This window comes from Rattus rattus, chromosome 7 (assembly GCF_011064425.1).
Source record: "Rattus rattus isolate New Zealand chromosome 7, Rrattus_CSIRO_v1, whole genome shotgun sequence".
NCBI classification, from domain to species: Eukaryota; Metazoa; Chordata; class Mammalia; order Rodentia; family Muridae; genus Rattus; species Rattus rattus.
The window spans coordinates 24879337-24899863 of NC_046160.1; the positions used below are offsets into that span (position 1 = coordinate 24879337).

At 45.4% G+C, this 20527-nt stretch overlaps 3 protein-coding genes across 10 annotated transcripts in view; 2 read left to right on the top strand and 1 right to left on the bottom strand.

The window, feature by feature from the left end:
* Positions 1–1002, top strand: part of Adcy3 (adenylate cyclase 3) — a 78086-nt gene extending 77084 nt beyond the window's left edge. For 3 of the 4 annotated variants that reach the window (XM_032909077.1, XM_032909076.1, XM_032909078.1), the window contains exon 22: positions 83–389. In XM_032909077.1, coding sequence (XP_032764968.1) covers positions 83–265 — 183 coding nt within the window. In that variant the 3' untranslated portion in view covers positions 266–389. Of the gene's footprint in view, positions 1–82 lie in introns of all 4 variants that reach the window. The other variant, XM_032909075.1, reaches the window with a different exon arrangement.
* Positions 957–15632, bottom strand: Cenpo (centromere protein O). 5 transcript variants are annotated; one of them, XM_032909084.1, is made up of 7 exons: positions 15282–15632; positions 15064–15186; positions 12910–13076; positions 5024–5138; positions 4123–4382; positions 2786–2960; positions 957–2122 (listed from the first exon to the last, which is right to left on the bottom strand). In XM_032909084.1, exons 2-7 carry the CDS (start codon positions 15107–15109, stop codon positions 1986–1988), a joined length of 900 nt encoding a protein of 299 aa, XP_032764975.1. In that variant the 5' UTR covers positions 15110–15186; positions 15282–15632; the 3' UTR covers positions 957–1985. The 5 variants fall into 5 exon arrangements, with proteins under 5 accessions (XP_032764975.1, XP_032764973.1, XP_032764972.1 ...); XM_032909082.1 differs by having other exon boundaries at positions 12844–13076; XM_032909081.1 differs by lacking the exon at positions 957–2122 and having other exon boundaries at positions 2216–2960; positions 12844–13076; positions 15392–15632.
* Positions 15537–18619, top strand: Ptrhd1 (peptidyl-tRNA hydrolase domain containing 1). Its single transcript, XM_032909085.1, has 2 exons — positions 15537–15812; positions 18284–18619. Exons 1-2 carry the CDS (start codon positions 15561–15563, stop codon positions 18452–18454), a joined length of 423 nt encoding a protein of 140 aa, XP_032764976.1. The 5' UTR covers positions 15537–15560; the 3' UTR covers positions 18455–18619.
* The last annotated feature ends 1908 nt before the right edge of the window (positions 18620–20527 follow it).

A 20527-nucleotide genomic window follows, 5' to 3' on the forward strand; every position in this document is an offset into this window, starting at 1 on the left:
GCCATCAGCCCTAACTGACGAAAAAGCCTTCTTTCCTACCATCCTGGCTTTCTCTAACTTTGTCTCTGTTCTCCATGTGCAGGTGGTAGAAGAGACACAGGTCATCCTTCGCGAGTATGGCTTCCGCTTTGTGAGGCGAGGACCCATCTTTGTGAAGGGCAAAGGGGAGCTTCTGACCTTTTTCTTAAAGGGGCGGGACAGGCCAGCTGCCTTCCCCAATGGCTCCTCTGTTACACTGCCCCACCAAGTGGTGGACAACCCCTGAACAGCCCTGGCTCCTCAGCGGTCCACACTGGAAGGGAGACATTTTGGAAGCAGAGAAAAGCTTTGGGAAAGGGCAAACGACCGAGTCCCGGGGTTCCCAACTGTTGAAGTGCACATTCCCATAGACTTTAGGTTTCAGATTTCCTCCAGCCTTCCTGTGTGGCTGTGAGCTCTGAGCGTGGCTATTCCTACTCCTCAGTGTGCCTGTAGCTTCCCCAAAGCAGGGGTCTAGGCATAGTACTGGAGCAGCCTTTCCAGAGCCTTTGTTCCAGCTCAGCCCTTCACCCCGAGAGAGGCCACAGCCACTGTGAGCAGGATGCCAGCACATGTGGGATGAAGCTGCCTGTGCTGCAGGGTGGGGGCACAGGCTGGGCTCAGGGCCGAGAAGGCTCTGCGCCTGGCTGCGCCCTCCTGTCTAGTTAGGTCAATGGCCCTTACCCCGATGTTCCTGATAATCTTGAAAGGTTCTTCTGGAACCCCCGTGTCACCTTAGTCACGAGAGCAGAAAGTGCAATATTTCCTTTCACTTGGTTGGGAAGGGGGGTTATTTCTGAAAGAAAAAAAATATATAAACAGATCTTCTACATTTATATTTTTAACCTGTTCAAAAAACAACTTTCCAATATTGCCTTGTCTTCTGAGCTCTTGCTACAGTCGCCTTTGCTACTGCTTTAACAGAGAATCTGCAGGTGTTGATAAAGAACAGGACTGTTTTATTAAAAGCTTTACTCAACTTGATGGGACTGTTGTGGCATTTCTGTTACTGTGACACAGACTTCCCACCCCAAACCTCTGTCAGGGGGACCCATGCTGGCTTACCATCCACGCATTCTTCAGGGAGTTTGCTGGAGCTCCCTCACATGGAGATTTCTAGGGAGCAGCTAATTTAGAGTGAAGCCCAAAAGCGGGGCCTGTGGAATAGCCATCCTATTTGGGACTAGCAGAGGAAGGGAAGGAATTGTAACGGCAGAATGTGACTAGCAGACAGGCCTAACGATGTCAAGAAGCCCTAAGCTGAGGAACAGTACATGTTGCACCCCACAGCCCCATGGTTGAAGAGCAAAGGCATTTTAAAGTGTCTAGGAAGTGGGAAGATCACAGCCATGCCTGGAGCATGCAGGAGGGAGACATGACGGGGAGGGTCCCCTGATCGATGTGCACATTTCCAACAGTGCGTCCTGAAAGTGACTTCATGCATTCCGTTCTCTGCCCAATTGTTATAGGAAATAATACTAAGTATACAGAAACCCCAAGTATGAAAATACTGCCTCTCACCAAAGAGTGGCCTAGAACATGCTGCTCCAAACCCTAGACTAAAAAGTTCTTCCCCTTCTTAACTATAAGCCCTGCCAGAGATTGATGGCTCCCACAAAGGTAGAGATGCTTATGAAATGTCTTCAGCTACCCCCATTTTAGCTGATTTTCAGCAAGAATATATATACATACGGTCAAATCAACACTGGTACTTATAGGAGGAAGAGACACTCTGGAGCACTGTACCGAGTGAATGGGCAATCATGGAGGACCGTCTGAATCGCCCAGTGCCTACAGACGTGGACTTGCCTATGTCTACACACAGGCTCCTGGTCATTCCCAGGACATAGGTATCTGTTCTCACAGTGGTACCCACGCAAGCTCTCCCAACAGCTTTTGCTGACAGGTCCTGACTGCAGGCAGCACAAGTGTGCTCACTTCAGATGGTCCCAAACAGAGACAGTTTTTCAGGAGACCAGGTTCAAATGCAGCATTTCTGTCTCTTTGGAAAACGAAGCAAACGCCTGGTGCAGGGTCTTGGTACGGAAGAGCATTTCATGGGATGCTCTGTGCTCTTCCCAATGAGGGGACGATGCTTCCACACCTAAAGGAAGAGAGTCTGTCAAGCCTGTTAATCCAACCAGAGGAGGGAGTCAGCACTCAGACCGCCACTCTTCTGGACCCACGTGACTTTTTATTTTTTGTCTATAGCTCTAGAGAGGATGCCTCACCAGGGTTATTCAGAGAACAGGAACTTAGAAAAATATAGACAGAGACGGACAGTTTAAAACCTGTGGGTGTGCAACTTGTGGCATCGTCAGAATACTGCCCCCCACCCCCACTACTGCCCATGTCAGACTATTATGGTACCTCTAGGCAAGAGGACACCAAAGTGTCCTGGCCAGCCCTGCCACCTAGAGAATATACCCTAGAGTACTCAGTGTATGCTAACCCCATCCCAGAGGACCCCAGCACTCGGCCTCAGTGTTCTGTCTTGGGGTGGGGAGCACGTGCCCGTGAAATTTAATTGTAAATAATGAGAGCATTCTGGCCGATCTGGGAAAGGAAAGGGATAGGGAAAACTAAGATTATGATACTTAACATCTACAAAGAGGAAAACCTGTAGAAACTGTAGAAATTGGTAAATTTCTAGTATGTGAACAGAGGGCTCCCAGTGGTCTACTTGATCTTATCCCACATACTCCACTCCAATTGCTTGAACCAGACAGAACATGTAAACTTTTCAGTGAGGCTTCGTTCCGCATACCTGCTGGCCTTGTCACAGTGACTCCCGTGGGAAGAGCTGCTGTGAGGTCCTCATACAGCAACCTGGCACTAAAGGAGAAGGCCTGGGTCCCCTGTTCCACTTTATAGGTGAATGACAGCAAGTTGCACAGGGCGCTTCTCTGCAAAGGTCCCGTGAGGAAAGCGCAGAAGTCACTCTACCGGGGGAAGGGTGGAGAGGGCGATTACTGCTCCAGAGGCACCCTGAGGTTTGGGGTGAACCCTCTAGCCTGACCCCACACAATACTTTGTCTCCTGAGACAAAAGGGCCATCAAGAGTCTGGCAGGAAGCACTTCTAGGGGATGGTCAAGGAACAGGTGCAGGGAGATAGCATTTCTGCCAAGTTTCACTGAGATTATCGTGTGGAAAGACACTCTGTTTAACTGATGCCTGGATAGAGGTGGAGCTGCTTAGCTACAGAGTCGTTTATTTTCTTTGTATTTACTTTTAGGGTTTCCTCCCTAAGAAGGCAACCAGAGTTCAGGAGTCCTACCAGTCCTCTGTGGTACTGGACACCTATACTTATGTTCGGCACAGCACTGCACACGGAGCATCAGAGTTCAGAATCCGTGCTGCATTAACAGCATGGAACTGTCCATGCTGTGACAAAAGTGTGAGGATCCCCATTAGGACGGTGACCCTAGAACAGGATCTGCTCTTCAGCATCACTGAGAGCTGCGGAAGGGTGGGAAAGGAAGAGAGGGAAACCACTTCTAGGTAAGAAACAAGTACTAGGAAGCGAGTGGACAAGCCGGGTATGGTGACACAGGCCCATAACTACCCATGATGCCACTGCAGAAGACTGCTCTGGAGTCTGAGAGTGGCTGCGACGTCACAGTAAGTTCCAGGCCAGCATGGGCTACAGAGTGAACACCTATTTCAAACCAGTCAGTCAGCCAGCCAGCCAGCCAGCCAGCCAACCAACCAACCAACCAACCAACCAACCAACCAGAGTAAAGAAGGGTAATGGACACACTCTGCCTCAGCATTAGGAAACGTCAGGGTTGGGGCCATAGCCCAGTGGCAGAGTGCTTTCCCAGCATGCACAGGGCCTTCAGTCTCCAACCTTGCCAAAAACAAATAGGTTAAAAATAAAACCAGCCATGTTGGCAAACACTTGTAATCCCAGCATCTGGGAGGTAGAGACAGGTATACTGGCCCAAGTTCAAGACCACACTGGGCCACATATACAGCTAGAATTAAAGAACTCTGTCTCAAAAATAAATGTGCTTTTTTCTTTAAGAAAGCATGCTCCTTTGTCTTCCTTTGAAGTCTGTCATGGGCAATAAAATTAGACACAAAAATTCCTACCCAAATACCTCAAGTTGGTCTGCCTGGTACTTCCTTCCCACGTAGGCATTTAGGTACTCCGAGAGACTAAACAGGAAGCGCTGAACGTCAGTCTGTAGATATGCTGTGGCTATCTTTTCCAGAGGGATGAAGGCTGGGATGGAATGGTGATGAATCCGGAGTGGTTTCTCTATGGCGAGGTCCACAAAGTAGGAATCTAGTAGGTTCCCCTCAAAGGCGGTGCTGATGTACACACAGACTCTACGGTTGGTCAACTTCCCGCTGAGCCCTAGGCAAACAGTAAGCAACACCTCTCAGATGTCAGACAGAGGTCATGGGCTGCCGTCTGGGCATTCTGGTAACCTTGCACAAGGCTTAGTATACAGACAGTATGCACAAATACTGCTCAAGTGGGCGATACCATACGTTCCTCCTGACTGGTTCACGGGAGCCTAAACTGTTAAAAATACGGATGAATGGGGGAAGTAAGAAGATACCCCAGATATCAAATTAAGAAAAAATTAGAAATTTTTACTCTATGTATTCTTTATTCCCTGAGTTACAGTTTTTGTGAGCCCCCAGTTTTCCCCACAGTTCTCTGTGGCATAGTTGAAGAACAAATTACTACTTATGATGAAACAGAGATCTGAAGTTCAAACTCTAACCACGACTATAACTCAGGCAAGCATTAAAGTTCTAGCAGAGGGTCTAGCAAATGATTGTGAGGAGAAATGGTTCTAGCAAGCCACCAACCACCCATCCTTTACTGCCTAAAGGGGCAGAGCTTACAGGCAGACAGGCCTACAAACCAGCACGTCAGTTTGTGTATGTATGGTGGTGTGCAAGTAAGTTCTGAGGAACTGAGTCCAGCACTGATTAACAGAGCTAGCTGACCAACTCATGACCAATCAGATGAGAACAATGTCCTACCTGTAAATCGATATGCCTGCAGAATGGCTTTCAGGTTTCTCCACTGCTTTTCCAGAACTTCCTGTTCACTAAGCATGGTTTTGCTTGAGTCTTCTTTGGCAGAAGATTCTTTAACCTACAAGATACATAGCAAATATGTGGTTACAACAGGGGTACCACAGTCTCTGCCACCATCTGATTGAGTAACAGTAAAGGCAATTTATTCTGTAAGGCATCAGAAACTGGTGTTTCCGTGACTGAAACCTCACAGGGTGCTGACATGTACAGCAGAGAGAGGATGTGGGCCATGCTGTGAGGAATCGCAAGCAGAACCGCTAGCTAATAAACCAGGATTCGATGGCACCGGAGAAGACCGAAGAGAAACAAGAAAAGGTGAGAACGAAGTCTAGGAGGAGCACAGGGTGGACCAGACAGACGGCTGTGGTAAATCCGGAAAGGCTGTTCTCAGCCAGACTGTAGGGTTTTGTGAGCCAGGACCCCCAAGACTTGAACTTGCAGTTACAGCCCAACAGACACTACCAGGCTACCTTTTCTTCAGAGAATAAGTCTGAGCTGGATGGACTACCCAAATGAAATAAGTAAACAGAAAACCACCTGAAGGTATTTTTAAAATCCAAACAGAACTGAGAAGAAAAAGAAAGAAAAGCTTTTGAAGAAGTTTGTTTTCCTGAAGTTCTCCCCTCCCTCAGAGCACTTGCTGATCTGCACTCCAAGGCCTACTTTTAAGGGGACCACTGCTACCACAGTAGCCAAGATCCCACAAGAAAGGAAGCCCACATCTGCATACAGTCTGGCACATGCCAAGTCCAGAACTGCACGTGTGTGGCTGGGTTTAAGAAATGACATAAAAAGAAACTGCTCATGGTTATAGACCTGTCCCCAACACTTCCAAACTTGTGACTGGAGAAGGGCTGCACCCTAGACCACCCAGGCAGCCATGTGCTAGCTGCCTGCGGGGGTGGGGGTGGGGAACAAAACTGAAGTCTCTGGAGGAAGACAGCACAGCTCAGAACCCTGCTAACCGTTTTCTCAAGCTCATCACTGACTAAGAAAAACATTACCAAGCATACGATCCAATTAACTTTTTCTTTTCAATTGGACAAAAGCTAGAGCAGTGGTTCTCAACTTGTGGGCTGAGACCACTTTGGAGCTGAACAACCCTTAGGGGTTGCCTAAGACCATCAGAAGCACAGATATTTATATTATGATTCATGACAGTAGCAAGATTACAGCTATGCAGCAGCAACAAAAATAATGTTACAGTTGGGAGTCAGCACTGCATGAGGACCTGTATTAAAGGGTGGCAGCATTAGGAAGGGTGAGAACCATTGCTCTAGAGGCATCTGAAAGGGGAGCCTCAGTTGAGAAAATGTCCCCATCAGATTGACTGGAGGCAAGTCTGTGGGGAAACTTCTTGATTAATGACTGATGTGAGAGGGCCTAGCCATTGTGGGTGGTACCTAGCCTACGGTCATGATGGCTCACAATAGAAACTAACACACATACCAAAAGGAGAGACAAGCCATCCATGGTGGCACACACCTTTAATCCCAGCACTCAGGAGGCAGAGGCAGGCAGATCTCTGGGAGTTTGAGGCCAGCCCAGCCTACATAGTGTGTGTTCCAGGACAGCCAGGGCTATATCACAAGACCCTGTCTCAGAAAAGATATCCTATCATGGAAGGAAGAAGGCTCACAGATTCCTATACCTCCCTAAGGGCTGTTAACAATGAGAGAACACTTCCTCCACGGACATAGCCACTGGCAAGGTGCTGATATTCCTGTCCTGTAAGCAAACCCTTATCATGCCTTATAAGCAACCCAATGAAAATCACTGGGTCACTACCTTATAAAACAAAACAAAAAACCGTGAAAGGAGAAGGGGGACAAATTGGGACAAAGGATGGAGCAGGGAAGGTAATAGGAGTAACATTACATATGTATATGAAGATGTAATGAGATCCTTTATATATAATAATTGGAAACATAAAAAAAGAAACAATTATTAAGAAAAGGTGATTAGCCAGGTGGTTGGTGGTGGAACTTGCCTTTAGTCCCAGCATTCGAGGCAGAGGCAGGTGGATCTCTGAGTTTGAGACCAGAGAAGAGTTCCAGGACAGCCAGGGCTACCCAGAGAAACCCTATCTTTGAAACAAACAAACAAAAGAAAAAAGAAAAGGTGAGGTAGACATCTAGGCTCAGGTGTAGGCCACGCCTGTCAGAACAGGTAAGAGGTCCACCTTAGAACGCTTCCACATCCTCTATTCAGATTCCAAAGACCCCAAACCAACCCTTCCCGCCTTCCCACTACCAAGTCCCCATTCCTCTATGGGCAGATAACTGCCGCTCAGGTGAGCCCTGTCAGTGGAGAGGTGCAGGATATGCCGTCAGAACAGAGAAGCTCTGCTGAACCAAAGACCACGTTAACTGCCAGGAAGTCCCGCTTCCAACTCTGATGTTCTACCAGAGGTTATGTCGGTCACTCTACAAGTTGGAAAAAAAGAAATGAACAATTTTCTTGATAGATACCACTTACCAAAGTTAAATCAAGATCACTAAACAATATAAACAGACCTATAACCCTATCATTAACAGTCTCCCAACCAAGAAAACCAAACCAAACCAAAACAAAACAAAACAAAACAAAAAAATCCCCAAGGTTAGATGGTTTTAGGACAGAATTCTACCAGACTTTCAAAGAAGACCTAATACCAATACTTCTCAAATTATTCCACAAAATAGAAACAGAAGGAATATTGCCACATTCATTTTATGAGGCCAGTTATTCTGAAACTCAAACCACACAAAGACTCTAAGAAAATTACAGACCAATTTCCCTCATGAACATTGATGCAAAAATATTCAATAAGGGGGCTGGAGAGATGGCTCAGTGGTTAAGAGCACCGACTGCTCTTCCAGAGGTCCTGAGTTCAAATCCCAGCAACCACATGGTGGCTCACAACCATCTGTAATGGAATCCGATGCCCTCTTCTGGTGTGTCAGAAGACAGCTACAGTGTATTTATATACAAAATAAATAAATAAATCTTTACAAGAATGTCTTTCCTTTAAAAAAAAAAATATTCAATAAAATACTTGCAAGCCAAATCCAACAACACATCAAAGAGATCATCCACTATGATCAAGCAGGCTTCATCCCAAAGATGCAGGCATGGTTCGATATGTCAATGTAAACAACCTGAAATCATCTCATAGATGCTGAAAAAGCTTCTGACATCCACACCCCTTCCTGACAGCAGTCTTGGCGAGACAAGGGACACCAGGGACAAACGTAAGCACGATAAAGGCAGCATGCAGCAAGCCCATAGCCAACATTAGAGTAAATGGAGGGCAGCTCAAAGCAGTTCCACTAAAATCAGGACCAAGACAGGGTTCTTCACTCTCCATCATCTATTCAATACAGTGCTTGAAATCTAGCTAGAGGAGATCAAGGGGATACAAATTGGGACAGAAGAAGTCAAAATATTGTTATTTGCAGATGATATGGTAGTATACACAAGTGATACGCCCAAATCCTACCAGTTAGCAACACCTTCAGTGAAGTGGCTGGATACAAGATTAGCTCAAAAAGAAAAAAAAAATCAGTAGCCCTACTACAAACAACAAATGGGCTGAGAAAGAAATCAGGGAAACAATACCCTTCACAATAGCCACAAATAACATAAAATATATTGGGAGGATGAAGGGAGAGAGTACTGGGAGAGACAACTGGAACTGGGGGGCATTTTGGGTTCAAGGTAGAAACTTACTGCAATGGAAATTTCCAGTGATCTCTGAAGGTGACCCTAGTGAAGAATCCTAGCAACAGGAGATACAGAACCGGAATCGGACATGTCCTGTAACCAGGCCCTGTCCACTGGGACACCAACCCAGTCTTAAAACCTTCTACCTACAATTTATCCTGCTTGCAAGATGTGCTGGGGTAAAGGTGGCACAGAAATTGTGGGAGCAGCCAACCATTGACTGGCCCAGCTTGAGGCCCATGCTGTAAAAGGGAGCCCACACTTGACACTATCTAGAGGTCCAGGAACCAAAGTCTGGATGCCCAGAGACCTAGGATAGAACCAACCAACCAAACCTCAATGAAATGACCCCTAATGATACTCTGCTGTACTCGAAGATCAGAAGCTAGCATAATCCTCGTCAGAGAGGCTTCATCCAGCAACAGACAGGAGGAGATGCAGAGACCCACAGCCAAACATGCTCTGAAGGGGAGGAAGTACTCTGGGAGGTAGAAGGGCCAAGGACACAAGAACATTGCCCACAGAGTCAACTAAGTGGGACCCACAGATACTGAAGCAGATACCATGGAGCCTGTGTGGGTTTGACCTAGGCCTTGTGCATACTTGTTACAGTTCTGTAGCTTCATGCTCTTGTGGGACTCCTAACAGTGGGCGTGGGAGGTATCTCTGACTCCATTGCCCGCTCTTGGAACCCTTTTCCTCCTACTGAGCTGTCTCCAGCTTTAATATGAGGGTTTGTGCCTAGTCTTACTGCAAGTCGATATTCTGTGTTTGCTTGATATCCCTGGGAGGTCTGCCCTTTTCTGAAGGGAAATGGAGGAGTGGATCTAGGGAAGAGGGGAGGTGTGGAGAGGGGAAGAGGGAGGAGAGGACAGAGGGGAAAGTGCAGTGGGGTATAATATGAGAGAAGAATAAGTTTTAAAAAAAGAAATGAAAAGGTAGTTAAATGAAACAGGCATGTTTTTCTATTCATTAAAACAAGCATCAATGCAAAACTTAAGATTAGAAAATCAGTATAGATATGTTACAGGAAAACGAGAACAAACTAACTAAAAAACCCAGTATTCATGGGAATCCCAGAAACATAGTAAAGAATGCCACTTACATACATTACTTGAAATGATAATGGTCACATTTTTAATAAAAGAAAACCTTCAAGTACTAAAATAAAGAACACCGCACCTGACCACATTATGGCATAAATCTGTCACATACCAAAGACAGAGAACATTAAACTGTGGAAAAGCAAGCAAGCAAATTCAAACAAGAATATCACTTAATAAGACTAATGCCTAATTATGAAAATATGGGCCTAGAGATAACAGATAACATCCTTAAAGTATGAATGAAAATGACATTCAAACTGATCTCTAGACTCCAAATATAAGATGGAAAGAATCTTTTTTTCTTTCTTTCTTTCCTTCCTTCCTTTTCTTTTTGAGACAGGGTCTATTATGTAGCCCTGGCTGTCCTGGAACTCACTATGTAAATCAGGCTGGCCTCAAACTCAGAGATCCACTTTCCTCTGCCTCAAGAGTGCTGAGATTAAAGATGTGCGCCATATCCAGCCTTCAAATGTAGATCTGTACAACAAAACACTCAACTAGGAAAAACATCTAAAAGACAGAATAAAACACTTGAGGGGTAACCTATCGCTTGTATTGTTATAGCCCAGGCTGAACCTGAACTCTGGATCGGTCCTCCTTAACCTTCCCCAAGTGTTGGCATTCTAAGGCCTGTGCCGCCACGGTCGACAGGATCTTTTCTTTTGTTAAGTGAGGTTTAAAGCTCGCACCATGCCCATGTTTCACATCGCCATGCACATCACAGACTAAATACCTGGCCCTCAAAAAATAAGGTCACTGTTTAACAGACCAACAGAACCAAACAATCCAGAAACGGCCAACTACCATTCGATGAGACAACACACACACAGAAATCTATTCTAGAAAGACTATCTCTGAAAGACTACGAAGTGTTAAATTGTACAGAATACCACCATCGTGGTGTTAGATGAGGATTTATGAAACAAGAACACAGAGCTAAGTTTCAAAATGATCTCCATGTACAGAAATGGAAGGTGAGCCAGTCTAAAGGGAAGAACTCAAACCCGAAATATGTAAAGAAAAACTCTTAACTGATGACCTCTCTCTCTCTCTCTCTCTCTCTCTCAAAGGCCTTGAACAAATACTTGAAATTCTCTATCTCTCTCTCTCAAAGGCCTTGAACAAATACTTGAAATTCTCAAGATTCTAACACATAGCCCTGAAGGGAGATTGATTTTAGGATCCACTCTGGATACCCAGATCTACTGATGCTCAAGTCCCTTGCCAAAATGGCCAGAGACTTGCATATAACCTCCACTTCTTGTACACTTCAAATTCTCTCTGGATTACCAGTAACACTTAATAAAATTGTGTAAATACCATGCAACAATTACAAAAAACAGCAGACACTTCACTGTTTACGAGGATGACAAGAAGAAAGTCAAACACAAATGAAGCCCACAGTAAGAACTATTTCAGTCCTACCATAATGAGAAACTTAAAACCGACGACGCCAAGCACTGGTGAAGTTGCAGGACAATGGGAACCGCTCACTAGCTACTGCTGGGGACATAAAACGGGCACCCGCACTTTACTTATGTCCATGTCCTAGAAGAACGTAACAGCAGTAACCCTCATAATGAATCCAAAGTGAAATAACCCAAACCACCCACACAGCTGTCACGGAACAGGTCAATTGTAAAGGTCATGAAACAGAACTGTGGAGCAGAGACAGTGGCGTGAATGTGTCTGCACAGACTGTACCTCTCAGCACAATAAGCCAGACACAAGGGTTCACGCTATACAGCGGTATGGAGTTCAGGGTATGGTGACACTCTTGAGGCTGAGACAGCAGGAAGACCAGCTGTTTGGTCTATGCCAGCTTGGGTTAGATTGAGTTCGAGCCTGGCTAAGTAGCAAGATTTAAAACAATGCTCAGAAACAGATAAAGACCATTCTTGGTGACAGAGGCTGGATCCGTGGCTACACTGAAGGGCATGCTTGGGTTAGGGATTTAGCTCAGCGGTAGAGCGCTTGCCTAGCGAGCGCAAGGCCCTGGGTTCGGTCCCCAGCTCCGAAAAAAAAAAAAAAAAAAAAAGAAAAGAAGGGCATGCTTACCAGGAGGCAAAAGGACAACCCTGGTAATAGCCTGCCTTTTTCATTTGCTTGTATTCCCTTAAGACATTCATTAGCTTCTTCACATTACATATTTTACTTCACTAAAAAGCAAATTAAAGAAAAGAGGAAGAGTGGGAAGGAAGGGAAGGAGAAGGCAGGAAGGCTAGCCCTATGGGTGACGATGGCATCATGGGAGTGGTTACTGACTGCCTTTGGGCAGGGAAAAGATGTAACATTTTGTAACATGTTCTTGGCCCTGAAGAATTTAGTGAAAAAAATGGAAATATTAAGAGATCCCAAACTCCCAAACAACTGTCATTCTCCTCAGATCCAAGCCATCTGGTAAGTACTTACCACTTGTGTTGATAATGTTTAATGCATAGCAGAAGAGACTCTAGGTACAAAGACAACTGAAAGGAACATTTGACCGATCTGCTGACTGGACCTCAGCTTCATTTGGGAACCAGAACGAAGGACTGGCCAATGTGCGCTATGAAATTTTGAGACTGGGTAATGGAACACTGGCACCAATGGTAAAATTATAAACAGCTCAGATCTGCTGAGGTCGAGGAACCAGGCTCAGGTGTCTATGAGGGGACTGTTACAAAGAACACGCCCGCCTCCTCATCCACCTGACAATTAGTAGTTGATTGTTTCTCTGTATAAGCCCTGGCTCTCCTCGACTTGCTCTATAGACCAGGCTGGCCTCGAACTCACAGAGATCCGTCTGCCTCTGCCTCTCGAGTGCTGGGATCAAAGGTGTACACAACCACCGTGTGGCTAGTACTTGATACTCTTAGCAACATCTTTACAGGTCTGATTATTTGATGAGTCAAAGACTTGAAATCAATTTGGTCTGATCTCAAGGCAAGCACATGATCCAGGTTTACCGACCCTAAGATTCCCAGATTGTGGCTGATCTCCCCGACCCGGTAGAGCCAACCTGGCCTTTCTACTCACTCTCGCTCGCCACTGCTTCACTTCCACCCTCAGCCTATCTCGCTGTTGCTGCAGTTCTCGAATCTTGGTTCTAAGAGAACTTTCCTTTTCACGAACTGTTGGTTCTTCAGACTTTCTATTCGATTTGTTCATTTGAGCCTCTAGTCTTTCCAGGTGAGCTAAAACACCTAAAGAAAGTGAAAACAAACAAACAAACAGACAAATAAACACCCTTCATAATCAGACAAAGGTTTAACTTTGGCAAAAAGCGTGCTCCAAAAAGGAGCAGTTTGCTGTGCTAAATGCTGACCAAAAGCAGCAAGTCAGGGAGGAGAGGACCTATTTCATCTCGCAGGTTACAGTCTGCCATGAAGAGGAGTTGGGGCACAGGCGTAAAGCAGGAGCTAAAGCAGATGGCTGAGGAACACTGCTTGCTGCTGGCTTGCTCAGTTTGTATTTTATCCACCCCAGGACCACCTGCCTGGGATGGTTCTACCCACAATGGGTTAGGTGCTCCTCCATTAATTAGCAGTCAAGAAAATGCCCTAAAGGAACTGCCCGTCAACCAATCTATGAGTGAATTCCTCAACAGCTGAGGGTCCTTCTTCATTGACCCATCAAACTGACAACCAGAAACAGTCGTCACCATAGATAACCCATACAAATAGGCCAAATTAATAATTAATTAATGTGCTTATTTATTTATTAAGATGGTCTTTCCTACATGTCTGGCCCAAAACTCACTGTATAGGTCAGGTGTCCTTGAACTCACAGAGATCCATCTGCTTCTGCCCAGAATGCTGGGATTAAAGGCACTGACACAACTAGTTCTGCCATAAATTTATGAAACCATAGGCCTGAACAACCAAACCAGAGCTGATCAACCTCCCTGCTGAATGCTGGTGTGGAAACACGCCTGATTAGTGCACTCACTTGAGGAGAACAAGACTCCTGATCTGCCCATTGCTTGCTTTGTAGGCAACTGCATCTCATCTAAGCCTGCTTATCACAGAAGCACAAGTCTAGAGTGGAAAAGCACGATTCTCCATGCTCTCCCACAGCCCAGATGGACTTTCCCTGGAGAAGAACAATGCTTCACCTCATATAACCAGGTTCCTTAAGCAGATCGAGTATTTACTTTGCAGGGTTCACAAGAATAGACATACACAGAAATCTGTTCTTCATTTGTCTTGGGACAGCCCAGACCTGGCTCATTCATCACCCGGCCAAGGCTAGACATCAAATTATTAGTATATATCTCCTTTAAAAAAAAAAAACAAAAACAAAAACAAAAGCTTGGGGCTGGAGAGATGGCTCGGTGGTTAAGAGCACTGACTGCTCTTCCAGAGGTCATGAGTTCAATTCCCAGCAACCGCATGGTGGCTCACAACCATCTGTAATGGGACCTGATGCCCTCTTCTGGCGTGTCTGAAGACAGATAGCGTGTACTCATACATAAATCAATAAAAAATGTTTAAAAACACAAACTTCCGTAAGGTCAAGAGATTCCCACAGTAGGCATCACCATGGTATTTCACTTGGGTCTCTCACGGTTTCCGACTCCTGACCTATTTCCTTAAGAGCTTTAGACGCAGTTATCACGTCTCTCTGCTGTTTCCAGTTCCTCTCCACGTTCACACAATAAATGGCGGTAATTAACAAGCAGAAAGAGAAGACCCACATGATCATAACTAAATGTTTCAATCTTTTGGATTGAAGAGATGACAAGGGAACTGAAGAATAATTGATCTGTGGAAGTCTGATAACTATTCAAAACCTTTCACTGATCACTTAGCTTTACCCTGGTGTGATGACACACAGAAGAGAGAGGCAGAGGAGCATGGTGAGTTCCAGGCAAACTGGGGATTACATAGTAATTTAGTTCTAGAGTTGTGGGTTACACCTGATTGCAGCATTTTTTTTTTAACAAGTCATCAATCTTTTAGTTTTTTAGTAACAATTTCAACCCACATGTTGTTTATTACCTCACTTTTTTTTAAAGGAGAAAGTGAGGCAGAATTGTAATGTGTCTAAAACAGAATATTTATAAAGGCAGAGCCCTGAATAAAATCCATATCTTATCACCAAAGTTACAGCCCTACAGTGGCCCTTCCTTTGTAATAGTCTGGAAAGAGAGATCTTACTGTGGTACGGGAAAGGCCAACCCTTTAATACCTCCTTTACACTCTGTGCCTGGACACAAAGTATTTGCAGATTCCATCTTCTCTTAGGGTTCTCAAGTGCTTTTTCTCAAGTGGACGGACAGGGCAGGTTTAACATGGACCCGAACGATCTTAACTGTAAACAGGAAAAGAAACGCGAATCATCAATCTATTGCCACTATTGCCTGACAGTCCCCAAACAAGCAAAGTGTCCCCGCTGTTCTCCTTTGCCTGGTACTGGTCAGCCTTGTCCACGCCTACTTCACCGCCGTGGCCACTACGGTCCAGCCGGGCTTCCTCAAATACCCAAAGAAGCTGTACATTAATGCTAATCGGTCTACCACTGGGTCTTGATTTCTCATCAACGCTTCCCCACTCAAGATCCAAGATCCAGTTCTAAGAATTCCCGCCGAGCGCAACTTCAAAAACGCAACTTGCTGATCCCAGCGTGCTTTGCGCTTCCGCCGTACAAAAACATGGTGGCGCCCACAGCTCCACACTAATCCCAGCATGCAACGCAAAATGCGTCCGGCCATTCTGATGATCAGGAAGATGGCAGGCTCTGGGGTGGAGCCACAGATCCTTGTACAGTACTTAGTATTACGAAAGGATCTATCTCAAGCTCCTTTTTCCTGGCCCACGGGCGCATTGGTAGCGCAGGCTTGTCACGCCGCCACAGCAGCCTTGCACCTTCATCGAGACCATCCGCACACAGAAGCTTATCTCCGGGAGCTGGGGCGCATGCGTAAGGTGGTTCTCGAGGTGAGGCGTAGGGGAGTATCCGGAGGGACGCTAAGGGGATGGGGTGCCGAAGCCGGAAGTAGATCTGCTCTTGGGCATAATCCTTAACTTCCGGAAACACATGCGGCGTGATTGTAGGAGGGACCTTTTAAGAGTTTGGGGAATGGTCTGCGGCTTGAGCTGCTCTGTAGCGAACCTTCCCTGGGCAGAGCATGACTGTGAAGAGTGGACGTAGACCCCGCTGTCACAGGGTTCACCAGAAACTGGTTGTTCCAGTGTCCCTTAGATCCCTGGGAGGGCGAAGCTGGGGGAAGCGTGGCCCTTTATGCCTGTACACCAATCTGCCTTTTAAAGACGAGCCTAAAATTACTACTGCCTTAATAAGTATGGTTAGTAAGAAATAGAGGCCGTTTATTTAAAAGGAGAAACACTCAGGAAAGCAGGAAAAGGCATACATTTTTCAGAAGCTCTGGAGTCTCATAACTGTCATCTACATAGTACCAGTTTCTCTAGAGAGAGATTGTTAGGTAGAAAAACACTGTCAAGGGAGTGAGAATGGAAGAACAATGGCCAAAGGGACTGTTGTGACAACCTACATGTTTACATCTGAGGGGTGCTTTCTCGTCTAGATGATACATACCCATTGGATTAACTTTTTTTTTTTAAGATTACTTAAATTATGTGTGGGCATGTGTGTCTGTGGGGTATATGAGCATGAGTGCAGGTGTCTTTGGAAGACAGAAGAGGATGTAGGATCTGCAGCTGTAGTTATGGGCAGTGTGAACAACTCAGTGTGGGTACTGGAAACCAAACTCTGGTCTTCTGAAAGAGCAGTATCCCCCAGACACTAAGCCATCCCTTTGGCTCCTGGACTAACTCTTAAGGGTTAGGACCATAGGACATTCTTTACCAGAAAGCCTTCTGGATCTCCTAGAATTTCAAAAAGTTGTGATTTTATCCAGGTCAAGATCCTCTTGGCCTTAGATCCTATTCTGCTAACCAAAAACCATATAATAGGGTAGATTAAAAAGGGTTGGTGAGATGGCTCATTGGATAAAGGCATATGCCACCAAGCCGGACAACCTGAGTTCTATCCCTGGACTCACTTGAAGGGAACAAAACAAAACAAAACAAAACAAATCTTACAAGTTATCCTCAGGTTGAATGCATAATACAACGTTCTAGTTTGCTTTTTGTTGCTGAGATAAATACCATGGCCAAAAAAATCAACTTGAGAAGGAAAGGTTTATTACACCTTACAGGTTACATCCATCATCTAGACAAGCTAAAGCAGGAATTCAAGGCAGGATCTTGAAGCAGAAACCACTGAGGGACACTGTTTAGTGGCTCCCCTGACTCTCTCAGCTACCTTTCTTATACTGTTAAGATCCACTTGTGTTGTGGTTTGCCCTGGAGTTATCTGTATTTTGATGCTAATTCCACTGCCCCAAGGACAGCTGCCTAGTCTTGTACTCAGGAATCAGGTGACTTCACCAGAACCTTCTCCCCATTGAATTTGTAAAATATAGGTGAGGGGCAGGTACAGGATAGAAGGAGGCCTGTCATTGGAGGAGAAGGAAGGATGGGCGGGAGAGAAGTTTGAAGGAAGAGGAGGCGACTGGAATGGAAAGGAGGAGAGGAGAAGGAGAGAGAGAAGCCGAGGCAGGACAATATGGTGGGTGACGTTAAGATTCTATGCTGTACCTTTACAGGTTGTTACAATTTTTTTTGTTGTTGTTAAAAATGTTTTTAAGGGATGGATGGTACTGGGCTTTGTATGTTTAGGTGGGCAATTATATCTTACCAATTGGGTCAAAGATTATCGTGTTGTGTGTTCTTTTATGTGACGATTTGAGTATAGCAAACTGTGTGGCAGCTGGAGACACTGGGCCACCGAGGAGTTGGGGTGTGTTTCCACCAAGATATCTAGCAGATATCTTGGGGCACCATGGTGCCGAACCTAGTGAGGTAAAAGACAGTGATACCTTTTTTATTTTTTATATTTTTACAACAACACACTTGCCTAGGGATGGTACCACCCACAGTGGACTGAGCCCTCTTGCATCAAGTAGTTGAGAGATGTGTCCTGCATCAACTTAGGCTTGGGCCTGAGGTGATGAGAGAGGGAGAAGGAAATATGTGTAACTTTAGAAATCATTCCAGTGGTCAGCTGGGTCACGGATGGCTGAAGGATGAGGGTGAGCTGCAGAAGGCACCAGCCATAAGGAAACTAGATACTATACACCAGAATTCAATACGAAAAAGAAAATTGCATTTGATTAACGGGCTATCAAGCCTCCTCCTCGGTCCCTTCCTAGCCACTTCGGTAAGATCCCAAAGAAAGGAAATAGCAAACCAGTGGACACAGCTGTTGCCCTACACTCTTTGGTGGAGCCACAGCTCCAGTTTCAGAGCCCTCCCACCCTCTTGTGATCCTCTGACACTTCCTAATTGGGTGGTTCAGTCTGTGTTGTGTGTTCTGCAACTCGTAGGCTGCTGATGAGACCACCTTGAAGGAGCTGGCTGAGACCCTGCAGCAGAAGAACGTTGACCACATGCTGTGGGTGGAGCAGCCAGAGAATATTGCCACTTGCATTGCCCTGAGGCCATACCCCAAGGAAGAAGTCAGCCAGTATTTGAAGAAGTTCCGATTGTTCAAGTGACTGATGTTCTGGTAGAAGAGAATGTCAGCTGGGTTTGGGGAGCCAAATGGCCTACATCCTGATGCATTATGGATTCCTTTCAATGTTCATGTACTCTTCCCTTCTAATTATGGTGGTTTCTTGAGAACCAGCACAAATTGAAATTAAAGCCCTCATTAGTAAGCACCTGCTACTATCATCATTATCATCATCGACACCAAGTTCAAGTGAGGAGAGTTGATAAGCACCAGTAGTATCTGTGGGTCATTGCTGAAGCACAATATATATATATATATATATATATATATATATATTGGTTAGGAATAATGGACTTCACTCAGGTTTAAAATGTTGCCTTTGGGTTCCTTACCTCCCCTGCCCCTTCCCTGCTCCCCATTTCCCTCTCCTTTCCTTGCTGCCCTGTCACTAGCCTCTCATCTCTCGCTCAATAGTAGAATGCTTCTAGTCTTCCCCTTTCTCCTGAACTTAACTTCATTTAACTTATCACCTTCACAAAGTCTTACCAGCCAAGAATTATTCCCTTCCCTAAACAGTAAACAGAGCTTTTCTATGCCTCCCTTGTTCTTTAATGATGACATAGAGACCTGGCGTTTTTATTAAAAAGCTTCTTGCACTATGGCTGGGCAGGGGCTCACATCTATTCTAACCCAACTACGCTGGTCTGACCTACCACCCCACCACCTTAGTCTCACCCTGGCTGCTCCATCTGACCTCCCATGGTGACCCTCTCTGGTGGAGTCTCTGGTGAATCCACCTCTCTCTGGTCCCCATCAGAGACCCTGTCACTGGGATCAGAAGCCCCCCTCCTCCTCTCCTGCCCTGCTATTGGCTGATTGGCTCCTTATTAACCAATCAGAGATGATGGAAAATAATTTTTACACACCATCGAAGACAGGAGATGCTTGACAATGCCGATGTTGGGACTGCAACCTGATCCTCTGGCACAGAAATCAGCATGTGATTACACAGTGTACAAAACCATCCCATAACCATTTATATGGAGTAATTTTTTTCAGTAGAAAGAATTATATGAAACATGAAAGCTAGGAGTTGTGGCTTATGGACTTGAGAAATGGCCCTGCACCTGGGAAGCTGAGGCAGGGGGGATGTCTTGAGTTCAAAGCTGATCTTGTTGTTGAGCAAGGTCCTGTCTCAAAAATAAATAAATAAATAAATAAATAAATAGGAATAGGCTAAAAATATTAAGATGAGTATATTGATCAACTCCTTATTCCTATAATGAAACACATGTGATAATTAACTTACAAAGAGAACATATGTGGCGAAGCCTGCCTCTTGCCTCATAGCCCGGAAACAGAAAGAGAACACGGAAGAGAGTGGTGCCCCAGAATTCTTTCAAGGGCATGTTCTCGGCTACCCAACGACTTCCCTCTAGGTCCTGTCTCCTAAAGGCTGCTCTGTCTTCTATTAGGGTCACTGTAGGAGCAAACACTTAACATTTGGGCCTCTGAGGCACATTTACCTGAGTGGGTAGAGAGCTCCGGAAGAATCTGTGTAGTGCTGAGGGCAGCGCCAGGCCAGGGAGCCAAAGGAAGCTCGGGGCAAGAGAGCAACAAGAACAGCACAGGATTTCAGCAAATAACTGAAAAGGCTTTAGCAGTTGGGAGTGCACTGCAGACTCAGTGAAAGCAGTTTAGAGCCTGAGGGTGAAAATCAGATTCTAGTTTGAGACAAGAATGGGAGGGGAGTGCTGGAGATCACTTCGGGAAATTCAGAGGGAAGAAGGGAAGGTAATAGTTGAAGGGGAAGCTGGAAAGTTAAATTCTAGGTTATGTTAATGGCTTTTAAATAAGTGTGTGTTGTAGTTTTCCTCTCCCAAATAATTGAGGCTGGACTATTATATTTATTTAACCAGCTTTAAGGGCACAACAACTGAGCAGTATTACTCCATTTTAATCCTCTAAAATAATATGGCTATCTCCCAGCCAAAATCCCTGAGATACTTTATTTTATTGCTTTCTCTGCTTCAGCTGTTTTTCCCATGTCTCCTGGACTCTCCCCATGGCTAATCCCCACTTCCCCTGTCTATCTTGCCCCCTCCCCTGACTATGA

Coding starts and splice junctions, on each gene's coding strand:
- Cenpo (XM_032909081.1), bottom strand. CDS start 15,109: ATGGAATCTGCAAATACTTTGTGTCCAGGCACAGAGTGTAAAGGAG. Junction 5,139..12,843: donor CACAATCTGGGAATCTTAGG/GTCGGTAAACCT, acceptor TGTATCTTGTAG/GTTAAAGAATCTTCTGCCAA. Junction 2,961..4,122: donor ACCAGGCAGACCAACTTGAG/GTATTTGGGTAG, acceptor TTCCCCCGGTAG/AGTGACTTCTGCGCTTTCCT.
- Ptrhd1 (XM_032909085.1), top strand. CDS start 15,561: ATGCAACGCAAAATGCGTCCGGCCATTCTGATGATCAGGAAGATGGCA. Junction 15,813..18,283: donor TGCGTAAGGTGGTTCTCGAG/GTGAGGCGTAGG, acceptor TGCAACTCGTAG/GCTGCTGATGAGACCACCTT.